The following is a 22,652-nucleotide window of genomic DNA, read 5'->3' on the forward strand; positions in this document are numbered from 1 at the left end:
ATGTACATATGCATGTTTTGAGCACCTATTTTTTTAATATCTTACAAATATATTCCATGTACTCACGCAACCATGCACATTCACACAAAAGCTTACAATCTTGGCTTCTATGGACAATCTGGGAACATAAAGTAAAGATTGATAAAGGAGGAGAAATTCAATCAGAGGCTGAGAGCTAGCTCAGAATAGGAGACTCCAAGAGGAGAATGGATGGGGACAGCAGAAAGAGGAAAAATGAGAATGTCACAGCCATCACAGTGTCAGAAATACATTTTTCAGAGGAGGAAAGTGAGCCTCAGAGATGAGGTCAGCCTGAGGACACACACTGGGAGATGGTTAAGCAGGGTCCCTACCCAGGGTCCTCTAGCTTGAAGTCTAGGGTTTAGTCATTTCTCAAGTGGTTGCCTCTCTAAGAGGACAGGACTCTGTCCATAGCAACACAAGCCCCCCATGCCAATGCACAGTATTTAACAATAGTCTTTGTTGTGGAACTTTGTAAACATTTTTAAAAAGTATTTAAAAATTATATTCACAGGAAGTTCTCCTGTCAAAACACTTATGTATCCACCAGAATACCTGACTAGATTGGTTGGTTTGTTTTTTAAACTTGTTTTTAATTGGAGGATAGTTGCTTTACAGTGTTGTGTTGGTTTCTTGGTTGGTCGTCTTTTCCTTACCCAGGTCCACTGACTTATGTGTTTAGTAACTCTAATTTACTATAAACCTGCAGAGTAAAATACTCTAGCTGCAGTCCTCAGAGACTCTTCTAGAACAGTGGTTCACAAACTTGGCTGCATATCAGCCTCGCTGGGAGAGCTTATTAAAATGCCCGATTTCTGGGCTCCACCTTCACTGAATCAGAATCTCCGGGGCTAAGGTCAGTGAGTGTGCATAGTAACAAGTTCTGCAAGTGGCTCTCCTGTGGTTAATTTGGTGCAGATCCATCCACGTTCCTGGGGAAGATGTGTATCTGCATGTAGCTAGTGAAAGCTGTCCACTCCTTCTGCCTGGGGAAGTGAGCTGGTGTATGGCTGCACCTTCTTTGGTCTTACTCAACATTTTGGTTTGGTCGGTGGATGTTGACCAGAGGTTTGTAGGCCAACGCTATTCCCACATTTTCATTATTTTAGAATCTAGAATGTCCACCCAGAGAAATTCTATGGTATATTTTTGGCTGCTCATATTTTTGCACAGGGCTATTGTGAAGCTTAAATTAGAAAATGGATGTAAAAGCCCTGTGTAAACTGTAAAGTGTTGTACAAAAGTAAAGGATTATTACTATTATTGTATTGTCCTTTAGCCATAGCCCCATACTCCCGCCTGTCCACCCATCTTGTCTGCCTTCTGTTGAAGTTTGGATCCTGGCAAAAATCTCTCTCATTGGTTTTCCTGCTTCAGCAAGGTCTCAGAGATGTCAATTATGCATAAAGGCTGTAATTGCCCAGCATTCTAAAACACCCATTTAGTTTTTAGGTTTTCAAAACAAATATGTTGTTCCCTATTTTCCACAGGCATAGAGTTGAAACACCATTGCTCACCCTATCTGATCCTCAGTTCTGCACCCAGCAGCTCTGAGCACAGGTTAGAACAAGCTGTCAGGATGGAACAATGGGACAGAGTCATTTTTCTTATAAAAGTTCCATTTTATTGCAAAAGAGCCTTGATCTAGCAATTCCTTTTCTAAACCCGTCCTACACACACATACCCAGGCCTGCAAAGATGAGGCACAGTAGTGTTCATTCAGCTCTGCTGATAACAGAAAAAAACAAAAGAAACTAAGTATCTATCAGAGTAGATAAAAAATTATGACAAATACTCCCGGCTGCTACTCAAAAAAATGAAGCAGATCTCTGTTTTGTCATAGAAAGACTTCTATAATTTATTTATAAGTAAAAAAGTATTATAGTAAAGTCTGTGCTAAGATTCCCCTCTTTTTTTAAACAAAAGAAATAAAATATAACTATATGTGTATTTATATTTATACACCTACACAGAAGAGAAAAAAGTCTGAGAGATTACTCACTAAATTAATAAGTGATTAGTTACAAAAGGCTGAGAATAAATCTGACCACAGATTAGCTGCTATATACCATGCAAAGACAAAATTCTTAAAATATATATACTATCTCACATCAAAAAACAAGTACACTCTGAGCGAAATGATATAATGTCTTGGTTTCATTTCAAAATAATCCAAGGGTATAAGTGAAACAAGACTGGCCAAGTGTTGATAACTGTTGAAGCTAAATGACAGTATATATGGGTTTACCATACTATGCTCTATATGTTCACATATATTTGAACTTTTTCACAATAAAAAAACAAATTTTAAAGAAACTGTGGTGGATTCATTTTGATACTTGGCAAAACTAATACAATTATGTAAAGTTTAAAAATTAAATAAAATTTAAAAAAAAAAGAAAAAAAAAGAAAGTTACATTGAATTTTCAGCAATAATTGCTGGATTGAGAAATTCTGCAATTTAATTTGACTGTAAATACTGTATAAAAACCAGTCAAATCTTATTTGCCTATATCTTACTAAGGGGAAGCATTCTTACCAAAAGAAATTGAATACATGGGATTAGAGTCCAACTAATAACTAAATTTAGGAGAAAAGTGAAACTACCATAAAGAAAGGATCCTCTTTGGCTCATGCTACCATAAATAAGCATGGATATTTTACCGTGATGACAAAATGAAGAATCAGTAGATGGAGCTCATCAAAGAAGAATGCAAATTTGTAATAGTCAAGATGGAAAAAAAAATGATGTCATCCTGGAACCATGCGAAACTAGAGAACACAGGATGTGCAATGCCTTGGAGTAACTTGGAGCTTCAGAGGTGACAGACGGTACCCGACAGTAATTATTATTCATTACCATGTACAATGGACTGAACTCCCGATTGTCTTAGCCTGTCGATGGCTGGCACAATAATATCAGTGAGGAACTGGTGAGGCCCAGGAAGGCAAATGTACAGGCAAAGACAGGAAAATGAAGCTGACTCTTAATGATGTCAGCATGAAAGGCAGAGGCTGGATAGTTAGAAGGCCCTACGAGCGAGCTCAGAGAAACAGAAGACATCACCCTAAGTAAAGAAACCATGGGAGAGTTGGGCTACCCAAAACACCGGCTAGCCAGTCTCTCACTCTAGAGCTTCCTCTCTGTGACTTGAGCAGCAAAAACACCCAAAGCTTGGGTGATGTGCTGAACTATGTCATCAAAGTCAAGGTGGCCAGCCAAGAAGCCTGGTTTGCTAAATGGAAAAGGACTAAAGTGGCATTAAAAGATATTTTGTATCCTACCTAGAATTTAATTTCTTGGCGATCTTACAATTTCAATTATTTATAATTGTTCCTGTAATGTTCCATTTGCTTTAAAATGGATATAAAGACCAGAACCAACATGCATAATTTCATCACAAGCAGCTGCAGCACCAGCTCGGCTGTGGGCCTCTCTTACAACACTGTGACCTAGACAGGAGAGGGCTGCGGAGGGATCTCACGTCATTTTTGACATTGCAGGTGTTGCGTAAAACCAATGCTTTCATTTTGGTAAATTCTGAGACAGTATATACAAAGATGTAGCGGGGACTTTCTTCTCTGTATTTTAACACCTGATATATAATCCAGTTGTACAATGTGTTTAATTCAAACCTCACTGCTTATAAATATAGAGATAAGGGAGTCGTGAAATAAACCCATGGCAATGGGTTTATTGTCGTCAATGGATGACGACAATGATTTTACCATCTTTGTTGTAGATGGAATAATGCTGATCAGCACCTATGCCAGCCCTGGGCAATGGACAGGACACTCAGTGCTCAACAGATCTTCATGCTCTGCCTGTTCTACTCTGTGATCAGCCCACTCTCACATTACAACATTAAAAGAATGTGAGGGCTCTCAGTCTGACTCCCATCTTTCACGGAAGAAACTGAGGCCCAGTGCAAGGAACTGACATACTTGCACGAAGTCCTCCATTTGGTAAGTGATTTGACTCTGAATTCAAAGCCATACGTCATGACTCCCAAACCAATGCTACTTCTATTGTACTATACACTTCTCTCAGGTGAGAACGAAGACACGTTAAATTCAAACACACACACACACACACACACACCACTCATAGTATAGAATCTAAGCTATGTCTGACTGATAAGTACCAATTGGAGACCAGCTGGATACTAGACAAAGGCACACGTGTGCACGGTTGCTTGTGTATGTGTTTTATGTGGGCAGGTAGGGGACACACTGCCGAAAACACTGTAGGGTCTTGTCTCTGTGACTTAAGCAGTAATAACACTGAAAGCTTAGGCTACATGTTGGACAGTATTACAATTCATTGGTTTCACTTTTCTACAGATACTCTTCATAAAGGCTCAGTTCCTTGAAATCAATGGGGCACGGCAGTTTCTTTATTTAAAGTTTGCCCTAGGACACAGAACTTGGGTCTTGGAGTCTGGAATTGTGGTTTCTACAGTGACCTTGGTTGAGCCAATTACTTAACCTCTCCGAGTCTATCTTCTCCTCTTTAATCTGGGAGAATAATGTGTGCCTTACTTTGTCATAAGGCTTTTCTGAGAATCAAATATGTATGAAAGTGCTTTCTAAACTGTAAAGTACATACAGGTGCAGGTATTACTAGTCCCAATATTACAATTTAAGAAAGATCATGCAGAATTTCCTGAGGCATGCTGGCTCTCAGGGAAAATGTGAAGTAGACTAGGTGGACTGTGGCCCTGCATCACCTACTCCTGCCCATTCCTGATGCCCCAGGTCCTCCAGCTCCTCAACAGAAAACTGCCTGGCAGATAACAGAGGAAACACTGCTGGACCCCAACCAAATGACCACCCGGGTCAGGCTGCCTGCCCATCCAGATAACTCTAGCCTCACCTGTGAAAGGTTAGCTCTTCCACTGTGGTTGCTGTACCTTTCTCTCCTCCACAAGCTGGGTAGGTAACAGGCTATTAGACTAGGACAGAAGAAGAGTCATCTCTGAGAAGCAAGGGATAGCAGGAAAAAAAGAGAAGTTACATGAGAACATGCTTTGACCTATACAAGGAAAGATAAGAGCTTGAATGAAGAGGCTCATTGTACTCACATCACCTGATTACGATGTGCAGTGTGGAGAATGTTTACCATAAGCCTTAGACTTTATCTGTGACACCCTAAGAAAACGTAACCAAGTGAGTTTTGGCTTAAAATTCTTTCTGACGGCTTCATGTCCATTAGAAATACATTAAATGTCAGTGAGAATTCGCCACAGCATATTGTTTTGCCAAGAGGAAATTTGTTAAATCAGGACATACGTTTTAAAATTCTCCACAAAATTATTTCGATAACTTATTTTCCATTTATTGCTATGTAGAACACTTATACTTTGAGAGAAAGCACTTATAAACATACACACATACACACACACACACTTTTCCTTTTCTTTTTTTCCTTTTTGTCTTGATGAGAAAGTTTGATCTGGAAAAGTCAGTGTGGTTCTCTCCCTATTTTCTTCTTAGTATAAGTCACGAAACTATGGCCACAATATCAAGAAGCCACTGTCTCAGATAAGTGGCTACTTTTTATTTTTATTTTTTTCACCAAAGGGTGCTGAGATCAGGATATTATCCTAATTTTAATTTAAAAAAAGAGGTGAAAGAGGGAAGAAAATTGGTGTCTACTGAGAAGTACTACACCAAACTTGGCATCCTATTTTATTTCATTCTTAGAACAATTCTCCAGTGTTCTTGCCTGGAGAATCCCAGGGACGGGGGAGCCTGGTGGGCTGCCGTCTATGGGGTTGCAGAGAGTTGGACATGACTGAAGCGACTTAGCAGCAGCAGCAGAACAATTCTGTAGGGGAGTATGTCTATATGCGTTTGACAGATATGGCTCAAAAATATCAGATAATTCTGCTAAGACTATAAAGCTAACAAGGAACAGAAATGGGATTCTAACTCAGATGATTTCCTATTAGTCAGTGGTTAAAAAAAAAGAAGCAAACAGAAAGAAACTACTTAGATTTTTTTCAAGTTTGTTATATGTTGGGGCGAGAGAAGGGGAGTGGGCGAGAGAACAGATGAACCAAGATTAACCATGAGCTGACAACTGTTGAAGCTGGGTCATGGGTTTCCTTATAGAATTCTGCCTGCTTTTATGTGTTTGAAAACTTCCAAAGCCTAAGATAAAACAAAAAGAGCTACTTAAAGGACATTGAAACATAGAAAATATTACATATAAATAATCTTTTGTTGTTTTTAGAAAAGATGATAAAGTTTTACAAAAAGGAGGAAGATTTAATCTTCAGTACTTGAGATGTTTATCCAAGTGTACCTGGGCAGTGATTATCCATGACCTGAAGCTTAAACTCTGCTTCTCAGAATGGAACTTATTCTACTACTTAAGAGTATATCTTGGACAAGCAGCTCTTTCAAAGATTCCAGTTACTACATGAGTTATTTCTGCTACTAGACTCGAGATTTATATTTCAGAATATCAGAAATGCTACTCATGTTATTTCTCCCCTCCCCATTTGTAAGGTTTTCTAACATTATTGAGAACTACAGGAAGACAGTGAATCTCAGATGGGAGAAAATATTTTACTGCAGAAAAATATGGCATTGCTTAACTTGAAAGGTTAACTTTCACTGAGACAGTGATAAAAGCTTTATAGAAAGAAGGACAAATGTGTAAAATTACCTCCATTGCTGTGGGCTATTCTCAGGGCTTCCAAAGAAGTTGCAGGAGTTACTTCTAGCTGGCAGATCATCACTTTGGCTCTGCTGATGGCACTGGCTGCTTCCCTCAGGTCTTCTGTATTCAAAAGTAAATTTGCTCCAGCTACTATAACGATGATATTCTGGCCTATAAAGAATTTCTAGATGTTTATATTAAAAATCAAGCAAAATCAAGCAACAACATCCTGCAGTGTTACATTCACCCTCAGAAAACCATTATATAAAAATGTGTTATAAGTATCAATTTTTATATTTCTAAGCCATTCAGGTTAAATTTTGTATTCCCCATGGATCTTCTTTTATATCTCTGTAGGAATCATATTATTCTTATCATCTTGAGCAAAATCTAAAAAAAAAAAACAGATTTCCCTTTCAATATTCTTATGTACACAGAATATTAGCTGATAAATTATACATAACATTTTGTTTCTCTTATGGGAAATGGCTGATACAATGTATATGGTAAAGATTCTGAATCCTAAATGACAGATGTCATAATGATGAGTATAAGCAGGAAGAAGCTTGCTTAATGCTAAAAACTAATGCTCTGTAGTATGCAGTCAGTTCACATGTATGTCCCAGGGTATTCTTAAAAGTGATTTTGTAAATCAAAACGCATTTTATAATATTAAACAGATAAAAGCTGTACTAGGTAAGTAGGGAGACAGTGGTATCTGGCCTGTACTGTACTAGATCAAACAGAAGCAGGACTGAGGAATCTTGTATGCACATCACTTGGAGCCACTCTCTACAGTCCAACCCAAGCTGGGGAGGGGTGGTGGTGCGTTTTCTCTGTCAGGTGAAGTCTCCGGAGCTGTGCCGTCCCCTAGGGTAGTCATGAGTACAAGCCATGTGTGGTGACTGAGCCCTTGAAATGTGGCTCGTCCCAACTGAGATGAGCTTCAATTGCACAATACATAGCAGATTTCAGAGACTGAGTAGTAAGAAAAGAAGGTAACATCTCATTATTTTTAAAGAACATTTTGATTACATGTTGAAAGGATAATATTTTGGATTAAGTCAATATATTAAGATTAATTTTACCTGGTCCTTTTTACTTTTTAAAATGTGACTAAAAAGGTGGCTTAGTGGTAAAAAATCTGCCTGCCAATGTAGAAGATGTAGCTTCAATCCCTGGGTCAGGAAGATCCCTGGGAGGAGGAAATGTCAACCAACTCCCGTATTCTTGCCTGGGAAATCCCATGGACAGAGGAGCCTGGTGGGCTATAGTCCATGGGGTCACAAAGAGTCAGACATGACTTAGCGACTAAACAACAACAGGGGAAAGTGTAAATTTATGGATATAATTTGCATTATAGTCTATAGGACAGCCTGACTCAGAGGGATGGGCTGCAGCAGTCTTCTGTGCTCTAGGCTGCTTGTGCTGATCGTGTATAGACATGACCTAAAACCTCTTCCGACTACAGAACACGTGCCGGCCTGTCATCTTACCACAGGTATGTGTGTTGACCAAGGAGGACCTGATAACATGGGGGTGGTTCAGGGTAAACCCAATCTCAGTACTGGAAAAATTCAAAGTACCTGCATCCTGGAAGACAGCATACCTCCTCCTCTCTCTCCTCCAGTGACTTCATTCTCTCGGCCACAGTCCACTGCTGCTCTGTGTTGCTGACGGGTTTGGCCTGGCTTTGGCTGATGTCCAACAAAGCCCAAGACTACAGCTGTCTGGTGGACACTGTCATATGGCTAGCTCATTCATACCTTAAATTTAACTTGTCAGAACCACTATTCATCCCTCCACTTAAAGATGCTGCTTGTTGCCTCTCTGGGTGTCTGTGTTAGCTCTTATCTCATATGCTGTACTGGAGAAGGAAATGGCAACCCACTCCAGTGTTCTTGCCTGGAGAATCCCAGGGACCGGGGAGCCTGGTGGGCTGCCATCTATGGGGTCACACAGAGTCTGACACGACTGAAGTGACTTAGCAGCAGCAACAGCAGCATATGCTGTAAACCAGACAAAGTTTACTGTAATAGGCAGCCCATACACAATATTAAATTGTATTTTTGCATGGAAAACGTGGTATTGTGTCACCCAGATAAGGAAGAAATAGAACTTGACGATATCCCTAGAAACCCCCCCACCACCGAAAAAGAGGATTCAGACAGGGAATGAGCTGTTGTTGGAAGTGATAATTACATAAGATATGGCTTAAAGTAATGGACACAGACTGCTGTTAGAATGAAAACTTTCGTCTACTGTTTTTAATTGGAATATATTTTTTGGGGTTGTTATTGCAACTTTGAGATCACTAAAGTAGACTAAAAATACCATAATTTCTGTGATAAATGATTTTGTGAAACTGCATTATAAATAAAAGACATATTGGGACAGTTCAGTTCAGTCAAATCCTAATTTAATACAGTGTACTCTGACTCCTGACGTACAGTAGGTTCTTCTGTCCTAGGAGCTCCATGAAATGCTTGGTCCTTCTGAATATTGTGTGTGTGTGTGTGTGTGTCTGTGTGCCCAGTCATGTCTGACTCTTTGTGACCCCATGGACTGTAGCCTGCCAGGCTCCTCTGTCCATGGAATTTTCCAGGCAAGAATACTGGAGTAGGTTGCCATTTCCTACTCTGGGAGATCTCCCCGACCCAGGGATCGAACCCTTGTCTCCTGCATTGGCAGGTGGATTCTTTACCACTAGCACCATTCAGAGGGTGGTGGGAAGCTCTCTGAATATTAACTCTGATTAAAAAAAATCTTATTTAGGAGTTTTTACACTTAAAATAGTTGGCAGAAATTCTAAAAACCTTCCTTGAGGGTAAAGAGAAGTTACTGTGTTTTTTTGACTGCACCTTGTGGCATGTGGGATCTTTGTTCCCCAACCAGGGATCGAACCTGCACCCTCTGCAGTGTAAGCATGGATTCTTAACCACTGGAACATGAGGGAAGTCCTGGAAGGTTACTGTTTTTAAAAGACACATTTCAACTATTGCAAGGTCCTGTGACAGACATGGTTGTATATATATACTTTTGAGATTTGATTGCTGTTTAAAGAGCAGACAAAATTGAACACTAACGACAAGTTATAGGCAATTGGTTGCTGCCATTTGCTCAGTAAATATTCTATAAATATGATTCATCAACTTTCCTTTGCACCTATCTATTTACATGTATTTACTTAGTAACTGAAGTGACAGATGAATACTTAACTACTTTTAGAGATAAATATCAATTCTGGGTTCACATGAAGGGTAATGGGATGCTACAGAATATAAGTATAATTTTGAGGCAACTATATCACCTCATTTGTATTGGACGGACAATTTTGTATTTGAGCAATCAACTTGGGAAGTATAAATAAAGGGAAACATATATATTTAGATTGGAAAGACCATACATTAGGCCTTGGAGTGGTGGGTACGGTAAGAGATCCACAGGAATAGGGTAAAAAATGGATGTTTCTGCTCTAGTTCTGGAAACGATATTCCAACGTGCAAAACATATACCTTCATTATCGACAATGATAGAAGCAGCTCCGGTCCCAGCATCTTTAGTCTGATATGTAAATTCTAAAAGAAAAAAGAAATCATCACGTATGTACAGCCTGGCAGGGATAATCTATTTTTTAACAATTTCAATGCAACACTAATCCTTGGAAAACTTTTTAACCTTTAACCATCTGGAATGATAAAAAAGAAATAAGTAATTAGTGCTAATTTATACCCATCACCTACACAGTGAGGAACATACAGGTCTTCACACTTAGTTGTGCCTTTTTTCTACATTAGTGGCAGCCCAGTAAACCACCCCCGCTTCCAGTTCCTTCAGATTATTCACAGTGGTACATGTGCATTTTCCTAGACCACCATATTTCTTTTCTTTAGTGAAAGAAATGACAGACTTGAGATGAAAGACTAAAGGTCAGACTCATAAAATGAACTTGTTTGATTCTCTTCATTTTCATAAGCTTTGCATCTCATCAAGGATTATGGTCTGGCGCGTAAATGGAAATGTTGATCAGGCAGCCTTTGGCAGCAGCAAAAAGCCCTGAACTGGAGCCAAAGACCTGCATTCTAGTCCTAGCTCTGGCTCCAGCTTAGCTGTGTGCTCTTGGACACATTCAGAACCAATCTGGCCTTCAGTTTTCTCTCTTGTGAAATGACGGTATCAGCATCAGTGGTTTCTCAGATCATTTCCAGCTATGACATTCAATGACTTTTCTTAAAATATCTTCTGTGAATGCAGCACCTGTTTTCTCTTGTCACCTACTTTTGAAACATTTCTACGAGATGAAGGTTTGTAACCTCCTACCATTTTATTCCCATCTGGAGAAATGTATATGAAAGAAGTAACCAAAGGGTAATCAGGCGAGACTAGACAAAGCTGAGCATAAAAATTCTCTGGCCACCAGGGGAGGATCTAATAACTCTATTCTATATTTGACTTTTCTTATAACCAGATTCCAGAAGAAAGTTATAAAAACTAACTTTAAGAAAGATGAAATTTTACCTGTAGAAATATCATTCTGTTTTAAGTTTTCTATATAATCATTGCCAAAGGAATCTTTGCCAACCTGTACCAAAGAAATGATGAACATTAGATGTTTTACACTTAGTAAAATGCTACAATGTAGTTTTTAGAATACTTAGCATTTTAAAAGGGCATATCTGCACGGTACTTTATAAACATTAACTAATTAATCTTCTTAATGTAAGATGCTAGACTTGATTTCAACCCAAAGAATTGTTATATATTAATGTTCCATTTATATCCTGCCTAAAATGTGAAGCATTTAATGACTGTCACAAGTTCCATAGCTTCATTCTCATTTTGATCTGTTCATACGAAAATTCCCATTGAGACAGAGCTGTCCACCATCAACAATCCTCAATATTAATGAAGAATCTGTTATTCATACTATCTGTACTATCTATAGATAGTATATATCTATATATACTATAGAGATACTATATACTATCTATACATAGTATATATCTATATATCTACACTATCTATAGTATATACTGATATACTATAAGTCACTCTACATGAAGACAACTTTGGAATGACCTGCCTGCTGTTTGAGAATCTTCTTTATCTTCTCCTCTGAGCCTGACATAGGGAGCAAAGAAGAGAGAATTTAAAAAGCCCTAGCTAATTTGGGTAAGTTGGTACAGTTGAATTCTGTTGTTTAGCATCCTAGCATGCATTCTGGTAATGATACTTCAGTTTTTCCTTTGGATTCTTCCAGTCATAGACAACATGAGTAGGGTGGCCTATTTGTGAATCTGTATTGACACATCATTATCACTTAAACCCCACAGCTTACATTTGGGTCCACTTGGGTATTGTACAACCTTTGGGTTTTGACAAGTGTATAGACATGTATCCACCATTATAGTCTCATACAGAATTTGTTGTTGTTCAGTCACTAAATTGTGCAGCCCCATGGACTGTATCACACCAGGCTCTTCCGTCCTCCACTATTTCCCGGAATTTGTTCAAATTTATGTCCACTGAGTCAGTGATGCTATCTAACCATCTCATCTTCTACCACCCTCTTCTCTTGCCTTTAGTCTTTCCCAGCATCAGGGTCTTTTCCAATGAGTACACTCTTGTACTCAGAATACACACACACACACACACACACACACACACATAAAGCTATGTATCTTATTCCTTTCATAAGAACAATATAGTCAACTGGGAGCATATCTATGCCTAGGTTCCAATGTTCATTGTATTGAAATGTGGACAAAAAGCAATGGAGATCTGAGTTCTTTTTAAAGGGACTTTAAAAAGTCTTTTATTTGTACATTACAGAGTTGCACAGATGACTTGTGCAATGTTTTGTTATTGTTGTTCAGTTGCTAAGTCATGTCTGACTCTTTGTGACCCCATGGACGGCAGATGCCAAGCGCCTTTGGCCTCCACCATCTCCCAGAGTTTGCCCAAATTCATGTCTGTTGAGTTGGTGATGCTATCTAACCATCTTATCCTCTGCTGCCCCCTTCTCTTTTTGCCTCAAGTCTTTCCCAGCATGAAGGTTTTTTCCAAAGAGTCAGCTCTTTGCATCAGGTGGCCATAAAAGCATGCCATCTTCCCTATTTCCTCTCCCACAAAATCTCTTACACATTCATTCTTCTGGATTTACTTTAAAAAAGGATGAGAGAAGTGAACATCTTCCAATCTCCTTTGTTTACTTCTGACTCAAATATAAGCCTCCTCCCCAGCAACTGGAAGTTGATAACCAGAAGACCACTGACAAAATGTGGTCCAATGGAGAAGGGAATGGCAAACCACTTCAGTATTCTTGCCTTGAGAACTCCATGAACAGGCAAAAAGATATGACACTGAAAGACGAACTCCCCAGGTCGGTAGGTGCCCAATATACTACTGGAGAAGAGTGAAGAAATGACTCCAGAAAGAATGAAGAGATGGAGCCAAAGCAAAAACAACACCCAGATGTGGATGTGACTGGTGATGGAAGTAAAGTCATTGCATAGGAACCTGAAATGTTAGGTCCATGAATCAAGGTAAATTGGAAGTGGTCAAACAGGAGATGGTAAGAGTGAACATTGACATTTTAGGAATCAGTGAACTAAAATGGACTGGAATGGGTGAATTTAACTTAGATGACCATTATATCTACTACTGTGGGCAAGAATCCCTTAGAAGAAATGGAGTAGCCATCATAGTCAACAAGAGTGTCTGAAATGCAGTACTTGCATGCAATCTCAAAAACGACAGAATGATCTCAGTTCATTTCCAAGGCAAACCATTCAATATCACAGTAATCCAAGTCTATGCCCTGACCAGGAATGCTGAAGAAGCTGAAGTTGAATGGTTCTATGAAGACCTACAAGATCTTCTAGAACTAACACCCAAAAAAGATGTCCTTTTCATTATAGGGGACTGGAATGGAAAAGTAGGAAGTCAAGAAATACTTGGAGTAACAGGAAAATTTGGCCTTGGAGTACAGAATGAAGCAGGGCAAAGGCTAATAGAGTTTTGTCAAGAGAACACATTGGTCATAGCAAACACCCTTTTCCAACAACACAAGAGAAGACTCCACACATGCACATCACCAGATGGTCAATACTGAATCAGATTGATTATATTATTTGCAGCCAAAGATGGAGAAGCTCTATACAGTCAGGAGAAACAAGAGCAGGAGCTGTCTGTGGCTCACATCGTGAACTCCTTATTGCCAAATTCAGACTTAAATTGAAGAAAGTGGGGAAAACCACTAGACCATTCAGGTATGACCTTAATCAAATCCCTTACGATTATACAGTGGAAGTGACAAATAGATTCAAGGGATTAGATCTGATATAGTGCCTGAAGAACTATGGATGGAGGTTCATGATATTGTACAGGAGACAGTGATCAAGACCATCCCTAAGGAAAAGAAATGCAAAAAGGCAAAATGGTTATCTGAGGAGGTCTTATAAATAGCTGAGAAAAGAAGAGAAGCTAAAGGCAAAGGAGAAAAGGAAAGATATACCCATTTGAATGCAGAGTTCCAAAGAACAGCATGGAGATATAAGAAAGCCTTCCTCAGTGATCAATGCAAATAAATAGAGGAAAACAATAGAATGGGAAAGACTAGAGATCTCTTCAAGAAAATTATAGAGATACCAAGGGAACATTTCATGCAAAGATGAGCACAATAAAGGACAGAAATGGTATGGACCTAACAGAAGCAGAAGATATTAAGAAGAGATGGCAAGAATACACAGAAGAACTATACAAAAAAGATCTTCATGACCCAGATAACCATGATGGTGTGATCACTCACCTAGAGCCAGACATCCTGGAATGAGAAGTCAAGTGGGGCTTAGGAAGCATCACTACAAACAAAGCTAGTGGAGGTTATGGAATTCCAGTTGAGCTATTTCAAATCCTAAAAGGTGATGGTGTTAAAGTGCTGCACTCAATATGCCAGTAAATTTGGAAAACTCAGCAGTGGCCACAAGACTGGAAAAGGTCAGTTTTCATTCCAATCCCAAAGAAAGGCAATGCCAAAGAATGTTCAAACTACTGCACAATTGCACTCATCTCACACGCTAGCAAAGTAATGCTCAAAATTCTCCAAGCCAGGCTTCAGCCATATGTGAACCGTGAACTTCCTGATGTTCAAGCTGGTTTTAGAAAAGGCAGAGGAACCAGAGATTAAATTGCCAACATCTGTTGGATCATTGAAAAAGCAAGAGAGTTCCAGAAGAACATCTATTTCTGCTGTACTAACTATGCCAAAGCCTTTGATTGTGTGGATTGCAACAAACTGAAAATTCTTCAGACCACCTTACCTGCCTCCTGATAAATCTGTATGTAGGTCAAGAAGCAACAGTTAGAACCAGATATGGATCAACAGACTGGTTCCAAATTGGGAAAAGAATGCATCAAGGCTGTATATTGTCACCCTGCTTATTTAACTTATATGCACAGTACATCATGCGAAATGTTGGGCTAGATGAAGTACAAGCTGGAATCAAGATTGCTGGGAGAAATATGAATAACCTCATATATACAGATGACACCACCTTCATGGCAGAAAGTGAAGAACTGAAGAACCTCTTGATGAAAGTGAAAGAGGAGAGTGAAAGAGTTGGCTTGAAACTCAACATTCAGAAAACTAAGATCATGGCATCCAGTCCCATCATTTCATGGCAAATAGATGAGGAAACAATGGAAACAATGACAGACTTTATTTTTTGGGGCTCCAAAATCACTGCAGATGATGACTGCAGCCATGAAGTTAAAAGACTCTTGCTACTTGGGAAAAAAGCTATGACCAACCTAGACAGCATATTAAAAAGCATAGATATTACTTTGCCAACAAAGGTCTGTCTAGTCAAAGCTATGGTTTTTCCAGTAGTCATGTATGGATGTGACAGTTGGGACTATAAAGGCTGAGTGCTGAAAACTGATGCTTTTGAACTGTGGTGTTGGAGAAGACTCTTGAGAGTCCCTTTGACTGCAAGGAGATCCAACCAGTTAATCCTAAAGGAAATGAACCCTGAATATTCATTGGAAGGACTGATGCTGAAGCTGAAACTCCAATACTTCGGCCACCTGATGTGAAGAACTGACTCGTTGGAAGAGACCCTGATGCTGGGAAAGATTAAAGGCAGGAGGAGAAGGGGACGACAGAGGATGAGGTGGTTGGATGGCATCACCGACTGGATGGACATGAGTTTGAGTAAAGTCTGGGAATTGGTGATGAACAGGGCAGCCTGGTGTGCTGCAGTCCACGGGGTCACAAAGAGTCAGACATGACTGAGTGACTGAACTGAACCAGAAGTCACAGGAATAGAAGCCAAGTAAAGGAGTCATTCATTGCCCACCACTGAGAGCTAAGTGAAAGTACCTTGAAAACCACAGTGAATGCTACAAGGGCAAGGCCCCTGGAATAACGACAGTTACAAAGGAATCCTCACGGGTATTGTTGGAGGCTTTCCCATTTTCCCTTCACACTTTGGCTGTCAAATGTGTGAAAACTTTAAATGTTCCATGAGGCAAAATGGCGCTTGTGTGAATCAGGGCATATGGAACTGAATTTCAGTTCTGCTATTATCCTAATTCAAAGGCTTTGCAGTTTGCTGTAAACTGTTCCACCTGAGCCAGGCTATAGGGTGGGACTTGTATGAGTTATCTCAGGCAGGTAGGAAACCAAGATTTCTCAGCCTGAGGATGCCCAGGTTACACCCCAGACCAATTAAATCAGCCCCCGTGGCAGGCGGGACAGTGGCAAGGTCCCCAGGTGATTACAATGTGTGTAATCACTGAGAGCTAACCTCCAGTCAAGGCTGCTGATTGCATGGTTAGAGCTGGGAGAGTGTCCGGAAAGCTGTGTCTGAGTGGAAATGAAGAGGGGGAGCATGGTCTTGCTTGGTTTCTATTGGGAAGTCAGCTCAGTGGGAGCCTGGTGGGACCTGCAGAATCTGCTGGGGGCAAGGGGCCCATCAGGATCCAACACTGCATCAAGGTACTGTAGAATCTGAAAGCTTTCTTTGGCTTGTGTTTGCTGACTCCAGATTGATTTTGACGTGGCCCAGGCTTGCTTCCCCTGGCTTCTATTTCTCCAAAACTCATAATTGGCAAAGTAGTAGGATTTCTGTTTTTCAGAGTGGTCAGTAGAGGCACTCCTAACTTGAATGGTCAGTGTTTATATTAAAAACATGCTGTGAGTACAATATATTTATGCCTATTTCCTTGCCTTCTACTTACAAGAACTAAGAAGTCCTTTCGTCTCTCCTCTACCTAATCAAACCTCACCTGTTTCTCAAGCATCAACTTAAGGCTTACCTTCTCGATTCTAGCCCTTGATATTCTTTTTATTTCCAGAACTCCTACAGCATTCCTCATGGATACCATATAATTAAACACTTAATTGAATACCATCTTATCATGTTTGCCCAGTCTTAAAGTCTAGTCTTCCTAAAGGCTTACTGGAGACTCTAGCTTAGCATATATTTATCCCTCCCCCAGTCCTGTGCACTAAAGGTGTTCTGTAAATATTTGATCATCTTAATTGCTTGTCAGCTCATTTTCCTTGAATCTAGCTTATCATTCTTAAAGGGACATAATTTACAGGCATCCAGACTATGCTGGTTATGGCTACAGAAAGCTTCTAGCCAAGGTTTTGCTTAGAACAGCCTTCTTGAAGGCCCCCTCATATTCTTTTGATTGCAGCACTGAAATACTTTTGGGAAGAAAGACTCTGGGAAAACCACATAGTCTGAGGCAGCCTGTGTCAGGCTGTTGCAGGTGAGAGAAGCCAAGTCAGCAGCAACCAGGGACAACCACTCACACGTAAGCCAAGGCAACTTATGGAACGCCAGGTGCCCTTCAGGAAATCCCAGGTTTCAGCCCTACCTGAACACTGTAGAGTGGAACTTTCTGCAATCATGAAATGTTCTATATCTGTGCTGCCCAATACAGACACTTGAAAATGTAGCCAGCATGACTGAGGAACTCAATTTTTTTTCTTTATTTTTAATTGAAGGATAATTACAATATTGTGTTGGTTTCTGCCATACATCAAAATGGATCAGCTATAGGTATACACACGTCCAATCCCTCTGGAGCCTCCCTCCCACCTCCCTCCCCATCCCACCCCACTAGGTTGTCACAGGGCCCTGGTTTGAGTTCCCTGAGTCATACAGCAAATTCCCACTGGCTATCTACTTTACAGATGTTCGTGGTTATGTTTCCGTGCTACGCTCTCCTTTTGTCCCAGCCCCTCCTTCCTGCCCTCTGTCCCCATGTCCAGAAGTCTGTTCTCTTACGTTTGCGTCTCCACTGCTGCCCTGCGAACAGGTTCCTCAGTGCCATCTTTCTAGACTCCACATATAAGTGTTAATATACAATACTTGTTTTTCTCTTTCTGATGAAGAACTCCGTTTTTAATTTCACTTGAATTACATTGAAATATAAATAGCCACATGTGGCCAGTGGCTAGTGTAATGGACAGTGTGGCCGTGGAGAGATGTGAATTAGGATCATGGAAAAGTAAAGGGCCGGATTGTGTTGGGAACAAGAGCAGTTCCTCATGCTGAGGGCACCGAGGTGCTTCCTTCACTCCGAGGACTGGAAAGATCTCTCTGCATCGAGGGAGAGCCACTCAGTGGCTTCCACCGTCCAGAACTATGACCAGTGTTGAGGAGAGTAACTGCAGTTAGTACGGTCATGATAACCAACACTGTCAAATGGGTGAGGAATGATGGGCTGCTTGGCATCCTTGAATGGCAGAAAATATCTAGGAATTCCACCCATCAACATATACTTGAGGTAAATGAAACAGGGGACCAAGATAGCATACCCAGGGACACATGAAATGATCTATACTGCTAAAAAAATGATCACATGTATTAAAACAGGTTCCTGAGTTTCAAAGTTAGAATACATGAAGATACAATTAACAGTAAATCTAAGTTGAACATAATTTAATCTTTATGATTCAAGAGATTTTGTGGCTTTTCAGTGCCTGAGGGTCACAATGAGCAGCACGTTGAAGAGGCTATAAGCTGCATTTGTTGTCACATAACAAAACTCAGCAGTTGCTTTTTTTGGAGGAAAACCCTCATGGTAATTTTATAACTTGTCATTTGTGGCTTTATCATAAAAGATGAAAGAAGAAAACATAAAATTCCAGTTCATGCTGTCTGGTTGTTTAAATCCTAGATAAATGGGTGTTTACCTTACTGAATGATGGCTTTTAACATGCAAAGTTAATGTTTCAGTCTCCATTATCAGGCCTGCTTATCTGAGAGTGGTGGTGGGTTTGTGGTAATCCAACTGTTTCTTCCATTCTTCCTGTATGAGGCATATTGGTTAGGGTCATAGGATCCTAGTGTTTGAACATGCATTTCTATCAATACAGCCAACTAGTTTTAGCTAGTCATCTTTCAACAGAGTTCAGAAAAGAGATTTCACTTCATTATGTATATTATCTATAAAGGCCTGGTGACTAGTTTTTGATCTTTGAAGATTAAAATCTCAGTGCACAATCAGTGGATTGTCCCACAGTAATCTAACATAGAGGGCTTTCCAGGTGGCACTAGTGGTAAAGAACCCGCCTCCCAATCCAGAAGACTTATATAAGAGACTCAGGTTTGATCCCTGGGTCAGAAGATCCCTGGAGGAGGGCATGGCTACCCACTCCAGTATTCTTGCCTGGAGAATCCCATGGACAGAGGAGCCTGGTGGGCTACAGTCCATAGGGTTGCAAAGAGTTGGACATGACTGAAGCAACTTAGCACACGATCTAACATTTAGAAGGGTACTTTTATGGCTAACGTGATGGATACATTGCTTTTCAAGTTTTTTGTGGTGAAGGATCAGGTTTCTGTTTTATTTTTTTCCCTTTTTTTCATTTTCTATACATTATAGACTAATAATTTTTAAAATACAACAGTAAAATAAAAATACAAGTCATATAAAATACAAGGCCTAATTTATTATTGTTATATTCAGCAGCTATAAAGGTACCTTCAGATTGCTGAAAATGCTAACTGCTTACTCTCAAGTTTCTGTACTGTCCTGATCAGTGACAGTTTGCCCTGAGGACCAGATTTTGAGTGGAACTGCTCTAACATACTGCCTCTGTCACAGACCTTTATGCCTTTAAAAAATTTAAAAAAAATTTTATATTGGAGCACAGTTGATGTTCTGTGGAAGAGGGCAAGGGCGGGATGATTTGGGAGAATGGCATTGAAACATGTATAATATCATATGTGAAACAAATCACCAGACCAGGCTCGATGCATGATACAGGATGCTCGGGGCTGGTGCACTGGGATGACCCAGAGGGATGCTACAGGGAGGGAGGTGGGAGGGGGGTTCAGGATGGGGAACACGTGTACACTTGTGGCGGATTCATGTTGATGTATGGCAAAACCAATACAATATTGTATCTAGCCTCCAATTAAAATAAATAAATTTATATTAAAAAATGTTGTGTTAGTTTTAGGTGTACAGCAAAGTGGTTCATTGTATACACATACATGTGTCTATTCTTCAAATTCTTTTCCCATTTAGGTTATTATAGAGTATTAAGCAGAGTTCCCTGTGCTGCACAGTACGTCCTTGTTGGTTATCCATTTTAAATATAGTAGTGTGCATATGAATCTGACCATTCTTAAGAGAAAATAGATGACTGCTTATATGACAGTTTAGACTATCCCATTGTGTGAAGGAGGCGAGACCAGGTAATTTTGTGACGGTCCTCCCAGTTTGCTGATTTGCTGTGTGGGCTGTCAGGGTCCACACCTGCTCATGGCTTCTTTCTGCCCTCATGGGAAACAAGGACCCTGGGCTTATGCTGGGTCACTGAACCTTGAGCTGTTTATGCTATCATTCTCCTTCTAAGCTGCTGGTTTTTGATATTTAGAAATAACTTCCTTCTAACGTTTGGCTTCAGTGAAATGGAGGAGGAGGAAATACTTAATTCGGGTGAGGTCCGATGCAATGTGTCCTAACAGGCTCTTTGCCCTGCCAAGTAGACCTTCATTTTCTATATCTGCCTGAATTTTTAATGTTAAAACATCACCTCCAATTATGTGTGGACCATGACTTTGGCTCATGACTCAGTTGAGTACTGCCTGCACAGCTCTTAACTTCTGGAAGTGTCTCATTACGCATGTATCACTGTACACATGTTGATGGACTCTTGTTTAGCAGCCCTCATCACAGCTGACAGACATTTCTCCTGAGTTCAGTGCAAGATGTTGTACCTGTATCATCAAACAGTGTTCCTTCATCAGAGCTCGAATCTGAGCTTGTTGCAAGGCAGTAGTAGATAGGTTAATGTTGCTAAGAAAGCCATAGAACATTTTCTACCTGTTTTTCTTTTGCTTCATCTGTTCATTTTTATCTTGAGTAATTTAATGATTTTGGTTTTCTACTTGGAATTTGTTATCTTTAAGAAACGGAGAAGGCAATGGCAACCCACTCCAGTACTCTTGCCTGGAAAATCCCATGGATGGAGGAGCCTGGTAGGCTGCAGTCCATGGGGTCACGAAGAGTTGGACACGACTGAGCGACTTCACTTTCACTTTTCACTTTCATCATTGGAGAAGGAAATGGCAACCCACTCCAGTGTTCTTGCCTGGAGAATCCCAGGGACGGGGGAGCCTGGTGGGCTGCCGTCTATGGGGTCGCACAGAGTCGGACACGACTGAAGCGACTTAGCAGCAGCAGCAGCATAAGGCAGTTAGGTTAATTTGCTCAATAAAAATATACCTCACAATTGAATGAAATATTATGATTAATGGTTAACAATAACTCTTATTAAAAGATATTTTATTTTTAAGAAGCCTAAGAATATGATGCACTTTGTTTAAGCTTAAATAAATCTATATCTAAAGGTGCCTCAGGGTATCTAAGCAAAGTAAACTTGTACAGGTTTTAGATGAGGCCATGTTTCCATGTCCTTTCAGTACAGATAATCAGGGTAAATTTCACTGTGGGGCTAAACCACAGATGACTAGATCAGGCACTGTAGACATAAAGAACTTTCAGAATTGTACAGGTGCTCACATAGCCATCACACACAGACCAGAATAAAACAAACAGCACAGCTGTTTAATCAACCTCCTTACTGGAGCATTTCCCAAAATACAGTCCTCTGTCTTCTATTCTGCTCACCTCCACTCCTATGGTTTCATGATTCATTTCCCAAGTTCAATTCCACAATTCAAATATTAATATTTTGCATTTCTCTTTGCCTCATGTTCAACAGACCTAAAAGAAAACCAACCTCAAAATCGTTGAGTTGGATGACATTGCAGGGGACATCCATTTTTGACTTTAATGGGCTACAGGAATGGCTTTTATAAAGCTTCCAACAGGGGGTTCTCTAACTCTCCTTTCACATCTCCAACTCTAGGGGACTCCCCTCTGCCCAGGGCACCCATTTTTGGTACCTTGCTTCCAATACCAGTACTAATTCTCTGTCCAGGTTTCCCAGCCAGGAAATGATAACATCTTCTTTTCACTTCCCAAGCCCCGCTTAAAGCCTGCACCATCTGATTGTTCCCCAAACCCCCATTTATAATCAGGTATAGGATGGGTCAGGCCTAATACTTTTAATCAGCTCCTTCTCCCAGTCCCATAATTCTTAGCACATAATAGGTCATCAATAATTAATTGCTAATTGATATTTTAAAAATATTAAGAGCTCAACCTTAGCAAGTGAAGGTTTCTTAATTTGAATTTTGTGCTTCATGTGATGTTTTTAACCAAATAGCCAGGTGAGAATTATATCATCAATTAGAATAAAGATACAGTTCCTTAGCAGATGAAGTGATAATTGTATAGTTTATACATCATTTAAAGACTCCTGTGGAGAGAAAAGTGCTGTATATAATGGGAAATGACATTTCAGAGAAGTTTTGGTAAAATCTACCCAGCTCACAGGAGAGAGATTATTCTTTTAAATTTCTCA

General features: G+C 40.0%; 3 protein-coding genes across 4 annotated transcripts in view; 2 read left to right on the top strand and 1 right to left on the bottom strand.

Moving 5' to 3' along the window:
• MRPL33 (mitochondrial ribosomal protein L33) overlaps positions 1-3,909 on the top strand; it is a 61,234-nt gene extending 57,325 nt beyond the window's left edge. The window contains exon 4 of the mRNA XM_086326118.1: positions 3,765-3,909. Within this exon, the coding sequence (XP_086182244.1) occupies positions 3,765-3,862 (98 nt within the window). The 3' untranslated portion in view covers positions 3,863-3,909. The remainder of the gene's footprint in view (positions 1-3,764) is intronic.
• Positions 1-22,652, bottom strand: part of RBKS (ribokinase) — a 101,195-nt gene that overhangs the window by 47,305 nt on the left and 31,238 nt on the right. The window contains exons 3-5 of one of the 2 annotated variants that reach the window (XM_086326116.1): positions 11,210-11,273; positions 10,207-10,269; positions 6,698-6,862 (exon numbers count right to left, since the gene is read on the bottom strand). In XM_086326116.1, the coding sequence (XP_086182242.1) occupies positions 6,698-6,862; positions 10,207-10,269; positions 11,210-11,273 (292 nt within the window). The remainder of the gene's footprint in view (positions 1-6,697; positions 6,863-10,206; positions 10,270-11,209; positions 11,274-22,652) is intronic. The other variant, XM_086326117.1, reaches the window with a different exon arrangement.
• BABAM2 (BRISC and BRCA1 A complex member 2) overlaps positions 3,917-22,652 on the top strand; it is a 478,104-nt gene continuing 459,368 nt past the window's right edge. Inside the window, exon 1 of the mRNA XM_086326104.1 lies at positions 3,917-3,987. The gene's annotated coding sequence lies outside the window, so the exon portion shown is untranslated. The remainder of the gene's footprint in view (positions 3,988-22,652) is intronic.

This window comes from Bos grunniens, chromosome 11, assembly GCF_055505025.1.
Source record: "Bos grunniens cultivar Pamir isolate PY7600 chromosome 11, Bosgru_T2T1.0, whole genome shotgun sequence".
NCBI classification, from domain to species: Eukaryota; Metazoa; Chordata; class Mammalia; order Artiodactyla; family Bovidae; genus Bos; species Bos grunniens.